The 18348-nt window shown below is 29.9% G+C and overlaps 1 protein-coding gene across 1 annotated transcript; it reads left to right on the top strand.

Moving 5' to 3' along the window:
* The first annotated feature begins 215 nt into the window (after window positions 1-215).
* On the top strand, window positions 216-746 carry LOC139901389 (secreted RxLR effector protein 161-like). Its single transcript, XM_071884110.1, has one exon. The coding sequence runs from the start codon at window positions 216-218 to the stop codon at window positions 744-746; it is 531 nt and encodes a 176-aa protein (XP_071740211.1).
* The last annotated feature ends 17602 nt before the right edge of the window (window positions 747-18348 follow it).

Here is an 18348-nt window from a genome sequence, read left to right as displayed (position 1 = left end):
TATGTAATGAATGCAAGCTTTGGTTAAAACGTCTCATATAGAGGGCGTTGACCGCGTTATGGACTGTTGTTAATGTCTCGGGCCATGATGGTTTTTGAGGGGATGTTACAATTACTTTTTCGGACTTGAAGTCACCTATCATCTTCTGGTCTTTTTCTAAGTCAGATAAAATATGCTCATGATGTTCCCGGGCCACTGCTAAAGTTTTTTCTATGATGGGTACACCTTTCTTAGAACATACACTTTATCGCTCTCTTGTTGGTGCCTTACAATACCTAACAATCATGCGCCCTGATATTTCATATGTCGTGAATCATGTTAGCCATTTCCTTCAGGCTCCCGCATCTGATCATTTTCAAGTAGTCAAACGCATACTTCGGTATGTTAAAGGTACTATTGTGTATGGTTTATCATTTCATCATACTCCAAATCCTTCCATTCTTGGTTATTCTGATGCTGATTTGGCTCGCTGTCTTGAAACACGGCGCTCCACTTATGGCTACTCAATATTTCTTGGAGGAAATCTTTTTTCCTGGAGTGCGAAGAAACAACCGACAGTTGCTAGAACAAGTTATGAATCAGAATATCGGGCTCTTGCTAACACAGTTGCTGAAGTTGTATGGATTACTCACCTTCTTCGTGAATTGCATGTGCTCCCTCCTGATCGGCCTACAACTTTGTGTGACAACAAGAGTGTTCTCTTCAATAACAACAACAAAACCCAAATTCCACAAAAGTGGGTGTGAGAGAGGTAAGATGTAGACAATTCTTCCCCTAGAATAAAAAAGTCATTTCTTCACCCAGAGTGAGTGAAACACCCCAAGAGTAGAGAAAGTTCTCCCTCTCAATGTTCTATGGATAGAGAGATTGCTTTCGAATGGATCTCCGACCAATAAGTAGGTTTAAAATAAAAAATAAAAAAATAAGTGTGAGTCGTCACGGAAATGATAGAATCAAATTTCCATGAGTTTTAAATTTGTCTGAAGTTCAATTTAGGCTCTAAGCGACAATCAAGTCACCATTAAATTGACGTTTGCACTCTTCTCAATTCAAAATCTTGTCTTCAACAAACGACCGAAGGATAGTTACATTGATTATCACTTTATCCGTGAGCTCGTTTCTTCTCGACGTTTATATACCATGTTTGTTCCTACTACATTACAACTTACTAATATCTTTACCAAAAGTCTGCCTCGTCCTTTTTTCAAGTCTTTTCGTGCTAAACTTCAAGTTGAACCTCCACATATTCGCTTGAGGGGGATATTAACGTATCATCAGGAGATCATAACCTTGACTGTCAACTTAGAAAAGAAGTCAGATAATAGAGGTATATTAAAAAGCACAACATATATTTAATTGTTATATTTTTTATTTATGCCTAATTTATATATTCTGCAAACAGCTGTGAATCTCTTATATAAATATTAATGAATATATTGATCTACACAAATTATTTCCTTACAATATACTCCATTTGTCTAAAAAAATTGTTTACCTTACTATTTTTGTTTGTTTCAAAATTATTGTCTGTTACTTCAAATAATAATAAAAAAAACATTAATGTACCAATTATTTTTCTTTAAATATTGAAAATCTAATATTAAATATAGAAATTAATTTATTAGTTATCCTTTATAACAATATTAAAAAATTATACACTAAATCATAAACATGTCTTTAAAGGAACCATGAAAAAGATCTTAATATTATTATGATTAATTGATTATAAAACATTTTAAGAAATCATTAACGAGGAACTGGTAACAAAAAAAGAAAAAATAAAAAAGATTCGATATCTCTCTTTTAGGTTTTCACTTTTAAAAATCAACCCTCACCAAAAAAAAAAAAAAAAAAAAACAAAAACAAAAAAAAATTCCTTATAGGATTGAATTAAAGAGATACTTTGCTTCCAAGGATCTAAACAAAATAGGCATATGTGTCTTTCTTCCCCACAAATAATACTCCAAATATTAATCACTAAACAATTATATATCAGAACTTTTAAATTACTAAAAACAAGTTGTGGAGCCCTCGCTTCGGGCTGGGGCTCCGTTTTGAATGCGAGTTAAAAAAAAAGTCTTGATCTTTTTTGTAAAAAAGAATTTTTTTTCGACATCTAACATTGAAGGGTTGTTCCTTTTGCAAAAGTTGCTTCTTTTAGTGTTCCTTTTTTTTTAAAAGTTAGTTGATCTATTTTGTAAAAAATAATGTTTTTCGACATCTTTTGGTAGCATTGAAGGATTGTTCCTTTTATGAAAGTTGCCTCTTTTATCGTTGAGGGGGAACAAAAAAAAAGGTAGTTGCTTTTTTTATAATAAAGAATTTTTTTTTCGACATCTTTTGGTAACATTAAAAGGTTGGTTCTTTTACGAAAGTTGCTTCCTTTATCGTTGGAAAAAAAAATAAAAAAAAAGGTGAAATGACTGACATACCCCTGATTTGTAGTGACCCGAACTTTTCCATGTTTATATATATATATATATATATATATATATATATATATATATATATATATATATATATATATATATATATATATATATATATATTAAATGAAATTGTTATTTACATGATTAAGTATTTCCAACATGTTAAACAATCAAACTTGTTAAGACTTGATTAATTGAAATATGTTTCATATAGACAATTGACCACCCAAGTTGACCGGTGATTCGCGAACGTTAAAACTTGTAAAAACTATATGATGACATATATATGGATATATATATATATATATATATATATATATATATATATATATATATATATATATATATATATAGTTAACATGATATTATGATAAGTAAACATATCATTAAGTATATTAACAATGAACTACATATGTAAAAACAAGACTACTAACTTAATGATTTTGAAACGAGACATATATGTAACGATTATCGTTGTAACGACATTTAATGTATATATATCATATTAAGAGATATTCATACATCATAATATCATGATAATATAATAATTTAAAATCACATTTGATATTATAAACATTGGGTTAACAACATTTAACAAGATCGTTGACCTAAAGGTTTCAAAACAACACTTACATGTAACGACTAACGATGACTTAACGACTCAGTTAAAATGTATATACATGTAGTGTTTTAATATGTATTTATACACTTTTGAAATACTTCAAGACACTTATCAAAATACTTTTACTTAACAAAAATGCTTACAATTACATCCTTGTTCAGTTTCATCAACAATTCTACTCGTATGCACCCGTATTCGTACTCGTACAATACACAACTTTTAGATGTATGTACAATTGGTATATACACTCTAATGATCAGCTCTTAGCAGCCCATGTGAGTCACCTAACACATGTGGGAACCATCATTTGGCAACTAGCATGAAATATCTCATAAAATTACAAAAATATGAGTAATCATTCATGACTTATTTACATGAAAACAAAATTACATATCCTTTATATCTAATCCATACACCAACGACCAAAAACACCTACAAACACTTTCATTCTTCAATTTTCTTCATCTAATTGATCTCTCTCAAGTTCTATCTTCAAGTTCTAAGTGTTCTTCAAAAATTCTACAAGTTCTAGTTTCATAAAATCAAGAATACTTTCAAGTTTGCTAGCTCACTTCCAATCTTGTAAGGTGATCATCCAACCTCAAGAAATCTTTGTTTCTTACAGTAGGTTATCATTCTAATACAAGGTAATAATCATATTCAAACTTTGATTCAATTTCTATAACTATAACAATCTTATTTCGAGTGGAAATCTTACTTGAACTTGTTTTCGTGTCATGATTCTACTTCAAGAACTTTCAAGCCATCCAAGATCCTTTGAAGCTAGATCCATTTGTTTCTTTTCCAGTAGGTTTATCCACAAAACTTGAGGTAGTAATGATGTTCATAACATCATTCGATTCATACATATAAAGCTATCTTATTCGAAGGTTTAAACTTGTAATCACTAGAACATAGTTTAGTTAATTCTAAACTTGTTCACAAACAAAAGTTAATCCTTCTAACATGACTTTTAAAATCAACTAAACACATGTTCTATATCTATATGATATGCTAACTTAATGATTTAAAATCTGGAAACACGAAGAACACCGTAAAACCGAACATACACCGTCGTAGTAACACCGCGGGCTGTTTTGGGTTAGTTAATTAAAAACTATGATAAACTTTGATTTAAAAGTTGTTCTTATGGGAAAATGATTTTTCTTATGAACATGAAACTATATCCAAAAATCATGGTTAAACTCAAAGTGAAAGTATGTTTTCCAAAATGGTCATCAAGATGTTGTTTTTTCGACGGAAATGACTACCTCTTTAGTAATTGACATGTAACTTAATTTTCCGACTATAAACCTATACTTTTCTGTTTAGATTCTTAAATTAGACTTCAATATGAAACCATACCAATTTGATTCACTCAAAACGGATTTAAAATGAAGAAGTTATGGGTAAAACAAGATTGGATAATTTTTCTCATTTTAGCTACGTGAAAATTGGTAACAAATCTATTCCAACCATAACTTAATCAACTTATATTGTATATTATGTAATCTTGAGATACCATAGACACGTATACAATGTTTCGACCTATCATGTCGACACATCTATATATATTTCGGAACAACCATAGACACTCTATATGTGAATCTTGGAGTTAGCTATACAGGGTTGATGTTGATTCCAAAATATATATAGTTTGAATTGTGATCAATACTGAGATATGTATACACTGAGTCGTGGATTAATTCAAGATAATATATATCGATTTATTTCTGTACATCTAACTGTGGACAACTAGTTGTAGGTTACTAACGAGGAGAGCTGACTTAATAAACTTAAAACATCAAAATGTATTAAAAGTGTTGTAAATATATTTTGAACATACTTTGATATATATGTACATATTTTTATAGGTTCATGAATCGATCCGTGGCCAAGTCTTATTTTCGAGGAAGGAAATATCTGTGAATGTGAGTTATAGTCCCACTTTTAAAATCTAATATTTTTGGGATGAGAATACATGCAGGTTTTATAAATGATTTACAAAATCTACACAAGTACGTGAAACTACATTCTATGGTTGAATTATCGAAATCGAATATGCCCCTTTTTATTAAGTCTGGTAATCTAAGAATTAGGGAACAGACACCCTAATTGACGAGAATCCTAAAGATAGATCTATTGGGCCTAACAAACCCCATCCAAAGTACCGGATGCTTTAGTACTTCGAAATTTATATCATATCCGAAGGGTGTCCCGGAATGATGGGGATATTCTTATATATGCATCTTGTTAATGTCGATTACCAGGTGTTCACCATATGAATAATTTTTATCTCTATGTATGGGATGTGTATTGAAATATGAAATCTTGTGGTCTATTATTATGATTTGATAATATATAGGTTAAACCTATAACTCACTAACATTTTTGTTGACGTTTTAAGCATGTTTATTCTCAGGTGATTATTAAGAGCTTCCGCTGTTACATACTTAAATAAGGACGAGATTTGGGAGTCCATGCTTGTATAATATTGTGTAAAAACTGCATTCAAGAAACTTATTTCGTTGTAACATATTTGTATTGTAAACCATTATGTAATGGTCGTGTGTAAACAGGATATTATAGATTATCATTATTTGATAATCTACGTAAAGCTTTTTAAACCTTTATTGATGAAATAAAGGTTATGGTTTGTTTTAAAATGAATGCAGTCTTTGAAAAACATCTCATATAGAGGTCAAAATCTCGCAACGAAATCAATTAATATGAAACGTTTTTAATCAATAAGAACGGGACATTTCAGTTGGTATCAGAGCGTTGGTCTTAGAGAACCAGAAAATTTGCATTAGTGTGTCTTATCGAGTTTGTTAGGATGCATTAGTGAGTCTGGACTTCGACCGTATTTTCTTTAAAAATGATTGCTTAACATTTTTGTTGGAAACTATATATTTTTAACATGTGAATATTATGTGATATATTAATCTCTTAACGTGTTTGATATTATGTGATAGATGTCTACCTCTAGAACAAGTTCCATTGACTCACCTAATAATAATGAAGAGTCAAATATAAATTGGAATAATTCGTGGACTGATTCACAAGTTCCCGAAGAGGAACCGGAAGAAGAGTCAGAACCGGAAGAAGAATCAGAACCGGAAGAGGAGCAACCGGAGGAGAAAATAGAACCGGTGGGGGAAATAATAAAACGGTTAAGTAAAAGAAAATCCTCAACCAACCGACCAAGGTTAATTATGGTCAATGGTGTTTCCGCCAAGGAAGCAAAATATTGGGAGGATTACCAATTCTCCGATGAATCGGATTCCGACGAGAATTCCGATGATGTTATAGAAATTACCCCAACTGAATTTAAAAATGCAAAAGAAAATAATAAGGGAAAGAGCATAAAAATAGAGAAATCTAATTCCAACCCCGATGAACTTTATATGTATCGTCAACCCCCGAAGTCCTTAAGTTGTAACAATGACCCGGGAACCTCTAAACCACCAGGTTTTTCTAAACCGTTGTGGAAAACGACGGCTCGTATTAGGGGAACATCATATATCCCTAGAAACTTGGCAAAACGAACCAAAAACGAAGAAGAAGAAACGAGCGAGTCGGAATAAGATAGTTGTATTCGTGTGGTGTAATATATGTAATATAGTGTGCTTATGCTTTATGATATATGTAAAAATTGCTTGTATTAATAAGTATTTTTTTTATGAATCTAACTCTTGTCTATTTTATGAAATGTCCCGTTCTTATTAATTAAAAACGTTCCATATTAATTGATTTCGTTGCGAGGTTTTGACCTCTATATGAGACGTTTTTCAAAGACTGCACTCATTTTAAAACAAACCATAACCTTTATTTCATCAATAAAGGTTTAAAAAGCTTTACGTAGATGATCAAATAATGATAATCTATAATATCATGTTTACACACGACCATTACATAATGGTTTACAATACAAATATGTTACAACGAAATAAGTTTCTTGAATGCAGTTTTTACACAATATCATACAAGCATGGACTCCAAATCTCGTCCTTATTTAAGTATGCGACAGCGGAAGCTCTTAATAATCACCTGAGAAGAAACATGCTTAAAACGTCAACAAAAATGTTGGTGAGTTATAGGTTTAACCTATATATTATCAAATCATAATAATAGACCACAAGATTTCATATTTCAATACACATCCCATACATAGAGATAAAAATTATTCATATGGTGAACACCTGGTAATCGACATTAACAAGATGCATATATAAGAATATCCCCATCATTCCGGGACACCCTTCGGATATTATATAAATTTCAAAGTACTAAAGCATCTGGTACTTTGGATGGGGTTTGTTAGGCCCAATAGATCCATCTTTAGGATTCGTGTCAATTAGGGTGTCTGTTCCCTAATTCTTAGATTACCAGACTTAATAAAAAGGGGCATATTCGATTTTGATAATTCATCCATAGAATGTAGTTTCACGTACTTGTGTCTATTTTGTAAATCATTTATAAAACCTGCATGTATTCTCATCCCAAAAATATTAGATTTTAAAAGTGGGACTATAACTCACTTTCACAGATTTTTTACTTCGTCGGGAAGTAAGACTTGGCCACTGGTCGATTCACGAACCTATAACAAATATGTACATATATATCAAAGTATGTTCAAAATATATTTACAACACTTTTAATACATTTTGATATTTTAAGTTTATTAAGTCAGCTGTCCTCGTTAGTAACCTACAACTAGTTGTCCACAGTTAGATGTACAGAAATAAATCGATATATATTATCTTGAATCAATCCACGACCCAGTGTATACATATCTCAGTATTGATCACAACTCAAACTATATATATTTTGGAATCAACCTCAACCCTGTATAGCTAACTCCAACATTCACATATAGAGTGTCTATGGTTGTTCCGAAATATATATAGATGTGTCGACATGATAGGTCGAAACATTGTATACGTGTCTATGGTATCTCAAGATTACATAATATACAATACAAGTTGATTAAGTTATGGTTGGAATAGATTTGTTACCAATTTTCACGTAGCTAAAATGAGAAAAATTATCCAATCTTGTTTTACCCATAACTTCTTCATTTTAAATCCGTTTTGAGTGAATCAAATTGCTATGGTTTCATATTGAACTCTAATTTAAGAATCTAAACAGAAAAGTATAGGTTTATAGTCGGAAAATTAAGTTACATGTCAATTACTAAAGAGGTAGTCATTTTCCGTCGAAAAACGACATCTTGATGACCATTTTAGAAAACATACTTTCACTTTGAGTTTAACCATGATTTTTGGATATAGTTTCATGTTCATAAGAAAAATCATTTTCCCAGAAGAACAACTTTTAAATCAAAGTTTATCATAGTTTTTAATTAACTAACCCAAAACAGCCCGCGGTGTTACTACGACGGCGTATGTCCGGTTTTACGGTGTTCTTCGTGTTTCCAGATTTTAAATCATTAAGTTAGCATATCATATAGATATAGAACATGTGTTTAGTTGATTTTAAAATTCATGTTAGAAGGATTAACTTTTGTTTGTGAACAAGTTTAGAATTAACTAAACTATGTTCTAGTGATTACAAGTTTAAACCTTCGAATAAGATAGCTTTGTATGTATGAATCGAATTGTAGTGACCCGAACTTTTCTATGTTTATATATATTAATTGAGATTGATATTTACATGATTAAATGTTTCCAACATATTAAGCAATTAAACTTGTTAAGACTTGATTAATTGAAATATCTTTCATATAGACAATTGACCACCCAAGTTGACCGGTGATTCACGAACGTTAAAACTTGTAAAAACTATATGATGACATATATATGGATATATATATAGTTAACATGATACAATGATAAGTAAACATATCATTAAGTATATTAACAATGAACTACATATGTAAAAACAAGACTACTAACTTAATGATTTTTAAACGAGACATATATGTAACGATTATCGTTGTAAAGACATTTAATGATATTCATACTGTGATGACCCGGGAATTTCCGACCAAATTTAAACTTTAATCTTTATATGTTTCCGTTACGATAAGCAAAATCTGTAATGTTGAGTCTCGAAAAATTTAAAATTTTATTCATGTAATCAATTACCCTTCGACCACTTCCAACGATTCGCGAATAAATAGTCATAAATAGATATATATAGATATATCTATATATATAGGAATATTATTTGTTAACATATAATAATATTAAATCTATTGATTTAAAAATATGTAATTAGCACTTAAACTATATATATATATATATATATATATATATATATATATATATATATATATATATAAACAGTATATTGGAAATACATATAATTGGTTTCGAATTCATGTAGTAAACGATTGTAACGCTCAATGGTTATTTAAACAAGTTAAGGTATAATAGTTATATTAATTTCATTAAGATAAATATTAATATTAATATCAGTATTAATAATACTATTAAAATTATAATACATAATATGTAATCTGATACAAGTAATTTGTTACATTATTATTATAATTTTTTTTATTATTAATACCACTAAAAGTCATTATTATTATTATTTTTACTACTAACAATTATCATTTATATTATTGTTATCATTGTTAGTGTCTTTGTTATTAGTAAAAATTATAATTATAGTTAATATGATTATCAAAAATATTATCATTAATTTGATTACTAAAAATTTTCATTTTATTTAAAGTTATTATTTTCATCATTCTTATTTGGTATAGTTATGATATTAATATCATTATTATTTTTATTATCATTATTATTGGTTTTATTAATATTATTATTATTATTTATTAATCATTAATATTAGTAAATTAAATAAAATAGGAAAAGTACAAATCTGTTAGAGATATCAATCAAACTATTCTATATTCTCAATCCTATCTCCAAATTGATTCAAAAATATAAAAGGATAAACAGATACCAACAAAATCGGTTTGCCATCACATTCAACTTTCTATTTTTTTATTTATATTTCTGTACCAGATAAATAATCTGTTGACTACCTATTGCAATAAATCAAAAGAGTTAACATTGCTTTTAACATAACTCATTCGAATCCTTCATTCCATTGAACCATCACCGAGACCCAATCACCATTACATATCTCTTCTTCTTCTGTGAACTCGACAACCCATGTCACCACCACTTCATATTTGAGTCAACTAATTCACTAATTATATTAGAGATTTGAAGAGGGAAAGGGAGAGAAATAAACCCAATTCACTTGTTCTTGTTATTCGAAGGAGACATGAATAGAAATTCTCACCACCAACAATTACAAACCACAACACACTCATATTAAATTTAGAATACTAACCCTTATATATCTCACAAAACCACCACCACCCTCGATGCCCCTACCGCTACTTTTGTTTCTGTTTTCTGCATAAATGCCACCCACGAAAACCAACCGTCACCTTTTATATTTTTCTCTTCTCTCTTCTTCGTGAAACAACCATCACCACTTTGTAAACCACCCTACGACCATCATTAAAGAACTATCGATCACCATTACCAAAACATTAATGCTACTGCTTTCTTTTTCTTTTATTCGCTGCTAAAAACCCTTTCATCGTTCTGCTTCAATTCAGCTAGCTGCGAAAAGGAATTGAGTTAAAGCTTGTTCAACTTGGATAGCATATAACGTGTTATAAGGAAACAAGTCCGACATTTTGGGTCACTCAGAAATAAAAAGGGACGTCCAATATATTTTTTTTCTCTTTAAAGTAATATTGATAAAGTATATAATGAGGTATGATGAAAGACTTATGAATCATGGCACGTCCCTTTTTGTATTTTGTTGACCACCCATGTGCTGAATCATTCCTTTGGATAGATATAGTGGAAAGTACTTCGTAATTTTTGTTGATTTGTGAGTGGAGACAGCCGACACTTTTAGAATAGGGCCACCATTTCATTTGTTAAACTATGATGGCCACAAATTCCCTTCCTGCTTCTACTGCCGTCGAGTTTCAACAAACCCAAGCCCAATTTTTTTTAAGTATTAGATGATGACTCCTTATTTTGGTTATCATGGGCCAACCGAGAATGCTTAATCCCAATATTCTATTGCTGTAAAAATTCGTTGTATTAATTTCTCCCTATTCGATGAGATTATGAGTGATAAGAACGATGATGATGAAGGGGTTTCGTTCTTGAAATATTTTTTAAAACGACGATGATTTTGATTATGAATAAACTTGATGTTAGTTGTTGATATTAAGAATGATGATGATAGATAATGATAACGATATGATTTTATGATGAAAATGGGTTACGATGATTATGATGACGATAAGATGATGATGATGTTACAGAATGATGATGATCACTAAGTGAATGTATTATGATGATGATTTGTAAACGATGATGATGAAGAAAGAATAGATAACTAATTATACGGTTTAAATACTGATGGATGAGGGTATCATTCAGAAATGCAGAAACAGTCTGAGGGTAGGAGTGTTAATGGGTATTCTAGTGGTCGCAGGTTCAATCCTCGGCCAGGTCATTTTTTTAAAAGAAGAGGGAAAGAAACAGACGAATAAAGGGGTTAAAATTAAATGATATGGGAGTTTAACCAGAGAAAACGAAATGGTTCAGTGGTTGGGTATGATGAGGGTGAGCAAGAGGTCTCGGGTTCGAGTCCTGCCATGGGCAATTCTTTTTAGAGAAGGGTACACTCTTTTATATTTGTTTATTTATTTCTATCATTATTATTATTATTGTTCTTATTATTATTATTAATCAAGTATTAGTAATATTATTATTATTATTATTATGTATTTTAAGAATTATTATTATGATTGTTATTATTATTATTATTAATATAGTTATTAGTACTATTATTATTATAATTATTGATACTAACATTAGAATGTATTTAGTATTATTATTATTGCTACAAGTATTATTTAATATGATGATTATTATTAAATTGTATCCTTTATGAAACATAGACATTGTTACTAAAATATGTATTAATATTATTATGATTAGGGTTACTATTAAGATATGTATATTATTAATGTAATTATGATTAATAATATTAGTAATATAGTTATTATTATTATTATTATTATTATTATTATCATTATAGTATTATTATTAATACTATCATTATTATTATTATTAATATGGTTATTAGTATTGTATTATTAAACTTAATATCATGACTAACATTATTATACTGTTATCATTAAAACTATTAACGTTATTACAAATAGATATTTTTACACTATATTTTATTATTAAAGAGATAATAATTAAGCTATATGTAAAAGATAGCAATTAATATATAATTATATATTAAACTTTAAAAATACAGTTTTATCACTTATAGTAAATAATAGTTATACGAAGCATATGAACTAAATATATCAAATTCATCTAAATAACATATAGTATAACAAGTATTTTATTAATAACAAATTATATATATATATAATTTCTCAATTACGATTATGTGTATTAACCAATATACAAATGATATAGGTTCGTGAATCCAAGGCCAACCCTGCATTGTTCAATGTCGTCATATGTATTTTTACTACAAAATACAGTAGTGTGAGTTCATTTACTCCCTTTTTACTCATTACATTTTTGGGCTGAGAATACATGCAAATGCTTTATTAACTGTTTTACAATAATTATATGCGTGAGTTTCATTTGATCCCTTTTACTCTTTATATTTTTGGGACTGAGAATACATGCGTTGTTTTTACAATTGCTTTATTAACTGCTTTTGAAATATATCTTGAATTGAGAATACATGCAAATGCTTTATTAACCGTTTTACAATAATTATATGCGTGAGTTTCATTAATCCCTTTTTAAATGCTTTTGCAATATATATTTTTGGGACTGAGAATACATGCGCTGTTTTTATAACTGTTTTACGAAATAGACACAAGTAATTGAAACTACATTATATGGTTGAATGATCAAAATCGAATATGCCCCTTTTTATTAAGTCTGGTAATCTAAGAATTAGGGAACAGACACCCTAATTGACGCGAACTCTAAAGATAGATCTATCGGGCCCAACAAGCCCCATCCAAAGTACCGGATGCTTTAGTACTTCGAAATTTATATCATGTCCGAAGGAGGATCCCGGAATGATGGGGATATTCTTATATGTATATTGTGAATGTCGGTTACCAGGTGTTCAATCCATATGAATGATATTTTTGTCTCTATGCATGGGACGTATGTTTATGAGAAATAGAAATATGAAATCTTGTGGTCTATTAAAATTATGAAATGATTATTTATGATAAACTAATGAACTCACCAACCTTTTGGTTGACACTTGAAAGCATGTTTATTCTCAGGTATGAAAGAAACGTTCCGCTGTGCAATTGCTCATTTTAAAGACAGTATTTGGAGTCGATCATCGCAATGGAACCAGTTGTTGGTGACTTCGTCCAGATGGTTTAGGACGGGTCCTTTCAGTTGGTATCAGAGCGGTGGTCTTAGTGAACCAGTTCTTGCATTAGTATGTCTAACTGATAGTTATTAGGATGCATTAGTGAGTCTGGACTTCTACCGTGTCTGCATGTCAAAAGTTTTGCTTATCATTTCGTGTCAGAAATCATCTGCTTATCATCCTTAGGAAATTACCTGCTTATCATTCTTAGTCTAGACACATCTTACTGCAATGATTGCATGAATAGTGTATAGACAAAATTCATATCTTAGCGTATCTGATAATTCATATCTTAACGTATCTGTTACTGTAGACTTTACCTGACAGCTTCAGTAGATTCCTCCGTAACTTTTGAGATTTTAGTATTATACATGCATATGTAAATTATGTATTGCAGGGTACTAATCTACATCCTATAATCTATTTCTTATCAAAAATCCTTCACTTGATCGTACGAGATGAATCCCTCAATCAGTTGAGTCCCTCAGATTTCGATAGCTATTCCGATAGTTATTCCGACAGCTATTCCAACATAGATGTTCACCTAAGCTCCGAAAACAGCGTCATCGGCATGAATCAACCAATCAGCCATTATCAATTCATCTGATGGGTTCGTAGTCGACTTAAATAATAGAAACGCGCAGAAGGCAATCCCTTCCACCAACCGAATTCACCTCTTGACAATGAACCTGAAGCGTTTACCGGCGAACCTGTTCGAGACACCATTTTCAGTCTCATTTCCAGGGTAACTCGACAAGATTATATTCTATCCATAATTCTGAACCTTATTCATCCGCTCGTTCCGACCGACAATCATCCTGAAGTAATAAGTCAACGAACTTCGCGCTCGAATAATCAATTCAGAGATTATGGTGCAAAATGTACCAGCTTCAGCAACATCACCGGCACCAACAACCCAAGTTTCAACATCACATGCCTCAATATCACATTCTATACCTCGAGTATAATCATCGCTCAACGTATCGTTCTACATTAATTATCTTTGTTCTTCATGACAATTATGTAATCTCTAATGTTTTAGAGATTATGTATTCTAATTTTAATAATAAATCAAATGAGATTAATATCATATTAACTCATTAAATCTATATTACATCTGAAGAAAATATATATGTAAATATATTTTCATAAAGATTATAATTAAAAATTCTTTTGTACAAACAGTTAATGGTGAAAATATTTTAATGGGTAGGTAATACCCGAGGAATATTTAGATTTCACATTAATAAGTACATTGTACGTTCTTCGAATTTGATTCAACAGTCATTTACTATCCTACTTACATCCACAGATATACGTATCCGTTCACTACAGAATAACCATTCTTATTCAATTTCATATTTGGATTTTGACTTCTCAGAATCCAACAAGTGGCATAATGAAGAAAACATTGAGCAAAATAAAATTTGTTAGAAACAAACAAGTTAACTATGAAGAAAAATTTTGTTAAGAATCCACGCAAACTGTTCCTAGCTAACTGGTTACATTTTATATTATCGCAATTTAATTATCGCAATTTACTTTCTCGCAATTTTATTTATCGTCATTTAATTTTTGTTATTTACTTTACACACTTTAAATATCGGGACACGTATACAAGGTTTTGACATATCATATCGACGCATTTATATATATTATTTGGAATAACCATAGACACTCTATATGCAGTAATGATCGAGTTCTCTATACAGGGTTGAGGTTGATTCTACAATAATATATATAATTTGAGTTGTGATCGAGTCTGAGACATGTACACGGGTCATGATATGTATTAATTAATTCAAATATTATATATTAAACTATATATGAATTATTGAACTGTTAACTGGGGACTATCAACTGAGGACTATCAACATTGGACAATTAAAATGAATTAAAATATTGAATATAACATATGAAACTAAACATGTCTTCAAGTTGCCACTTGATTTTATCATAAACCTCATTTGTATCTTCACGATTACAATCTGCGTTCAAACCTTTCGTAATTCTTGAAAACACCTCAATCGGGAGGATGAACCAACCGCACATCATTTACGAAAAAAAAAAGATTGATGCGTATAGTTATGCACCTGAAAATTCTCAGAACCTGTATAAATGTTTAACACGTATCTGTGCTAGCTTCTTTGGCATTGTTATTTCCGAAAATAACAACGCAATTTCTTTTCAAATTAGCCAATTTTGTCACAGCTCCAACAAGTCAATTTCGACTTTTCGTTCAAAACAACCTTATTATAACCTTGATATTTATATGTGTGCTCTTTATTGTTACCGGAGAACCTTTTATATTCTACCATATTACCATCAGCGTTTAATCATCTAAAAACACCATTCTTCTGAAACCACCTCGGATTGACAACCGACGATACAAATATGGCTGCATTAAATGCAGAGGAAACAGTAAAATTGTAGATGGCCTAAATGGCCAAGAGTTTGATGATAAAGAATAGTATGTTGGAAAAGCTCAGAAAAGTTGGAACTGGAAAACGGATTGAGCTAACCACGAAGGAGACCAAGGACAAATACCAGGACCATACCATATATTCAAAGAATCCAGGTGATTCTGGATCCGATGAAACCTTCAAAGAATATCTTGCTCCGAAGTCATGTTAAAATCTTGCGGAAAATCTTTCTCCATCAACCATCGAACTTAGAAATTCCAAAATATTATCATCAATATCTTCGATATTTCTGAGGATATTTTCATAAATACTCTCGTCCGAAATTATATACCTCTTCGTGCTTCCTGTGTATCATTATATTGGAAACATTCAATAGAAAATTTAGTACCAAAAAGCAGATTATACGAAACTAGGAAGAAAGCCGTGGACAAATCACAAAGAATAAGTTTGACTTCAAAGAATCCAAATGATTCTGTTTCTGATGAAATCTTTAGCGAATACCTTGCTTCCGAATCTAAACCCTTACGGATAAATCTTCTTCATCATCCATTGATATTAGAAATTCCAAGATATCATCATATCTTTCATTATAAATATCCTCCATAATCCTGAAGATATTTTCATAACTGTTCTTATCTGAAATCATTAATCTCTTCGTGCTATCAGTGTTACATCATATAGAAACTGTTAGTTTCTATATTATGTAAACTTTCGAGCTTAAAATATGAATGTTATTGAAGTAATGTTGGGAACTGATGCATGAGTTAGTATAATATAATGACACTTGATCAACGTGATTATATTATAGTAAGTCATGCTGAGTTTCTAATGAGACGTGATGATTCACAGATCATAACGTCATCATATGCCATGTTACATAACTCTTTCATTCTACGCAACTCCTAAACAAATCAAGAAAATGTATTCTTGATGGTTCTATCTTCCGCGATGTTGATAAATTTGAAAATCAAATCATGCTCTCACATCCTTCCTGCTTAGAACATTATAATCATTCGAAACTCTATATCTACAAATTCTGGACGGTGGAAGTTGGAAAAGAAGAATAATTGTTGCGATAATAAGGATGAGGACATGGATCAGAACCGGATTAAGCATTATTATAATCTTTTGGATATATGAACTGAGAAAGAAGGCATAGAAGTGGTGGAAACTAATGGAACGGAAAAGGTAAATTTATAATGCAAATATCAGACAGAGTAATCGAGGCAGATCACCGTATTTAATTATAGCGATCTTAATTTCCTTATTCGCCGAAGAATCAGATCTTATAGATTTCCAAGATTTTCTTTAAATTCCTTGATTTCCGGAAATCAATCATGACTACGTCACCAGACAAGAAGAATATGCATATATTCATTTCACTCTTTTGTGATAACTGCATTCGTACTTTTCGAATAATCGAATTGTTTTATCTATATTTATCAATGTTGATAAAACTCTAAAGCTCAGCTCGTATGTGTCATGAAAACATATATATTGTTAACCATGACCACCTCACTCAAATTTTGGGATGAAATTTCTTTAACGGGTAGGTACTTTGATGACCCGGGAATTTCCGACCAAATTTAAACTTTAATCTTTATATGTTTCCGTTACGATAAGCAAAATCTGTAATGTTGAGTCTCGAAAAATTTAAAATTTTATTCATGTAATCAATTACCCTTCGACCACTTCCAACGATTCGCGAATAAATAGTCATAAATAGATATATATAGATATATCTATATATATAGGAATATTATTTGTTAACATATAATAATATTAAATCTATTGATTTAAAAATATGTAATTAGCACTTAAACTATATATATATATATAAAAACAGTATATTGGAAATACATATAATTGGTTTCGAATTCATGTAGTAAACGATTGTAACGCTCAATGGTTATTTAAACAAGTTAAGGTATAATAGTTATATTAATTTCATTAAGATAAATATTAATATTAATATCAGTATTAATAATACTATTAAAATTATAATACATAATATGTAATCTGATACAAGTAATTTGTTACATTATTATTATAATTTTTTTTTGTTATTAATACCACTAAAAGTCATTATTATTATTATTTTTACTACTAAAAATTATCATTTATATTATTGTTATCATTGTTAGTGTCTTTGTTATTAGTAAAAATTATAATTATAGTTAATATGATTATCAAAAATATTATCATTAATTTGATTACTAAAAATTTTCATTTTATTTAAAGTTATTATTTTCATCATTCTTATTTGGTATAATTATGATATTAATATCATTATTATTTTTATTATCATTATTATTGGTTTTATTAATATTATTATTATTATTATTTATTAATCATTAATATTAGTAAATTAAATAAAATAGGAAAAGTACAAATCTGTTAGAGATATCAATCAAACTATTCTATATTC

The sequence above is a fragment of the Rutidosis leptorrhynchoides genome, chromosome 3 (assembly GCF_046630445.1).
Source record: "Rutidosis leptorrhynchoides isolate AG116_Rl617_1_P2 chromosome 3, CSIRO_AGI_Rlap_v1, whole genome shotgun sequence".
Lineage (NCBI taxonomy): Eukaryota > Viridiplantae > Streptophyta > Magnoliopsida > Asterales > Asteraceae > Rutidosis > Rutidosis leptorrhynchoides.
The sequence above is the reverse complement of the archived record's forward strand: the minus strand, read 5'-3'. Positions and strand labels throughout refer to the sequence as shown.

What these genes read in the sequence shown, in the direction of transcription:
- LOC139901389 (XM_071884110.1), top strand. Translation starts at nt 216, where the DNA reads ATGGGTACACCTTTCTTAGAACATACACTTTATCGCTCTCTTGTTGGT.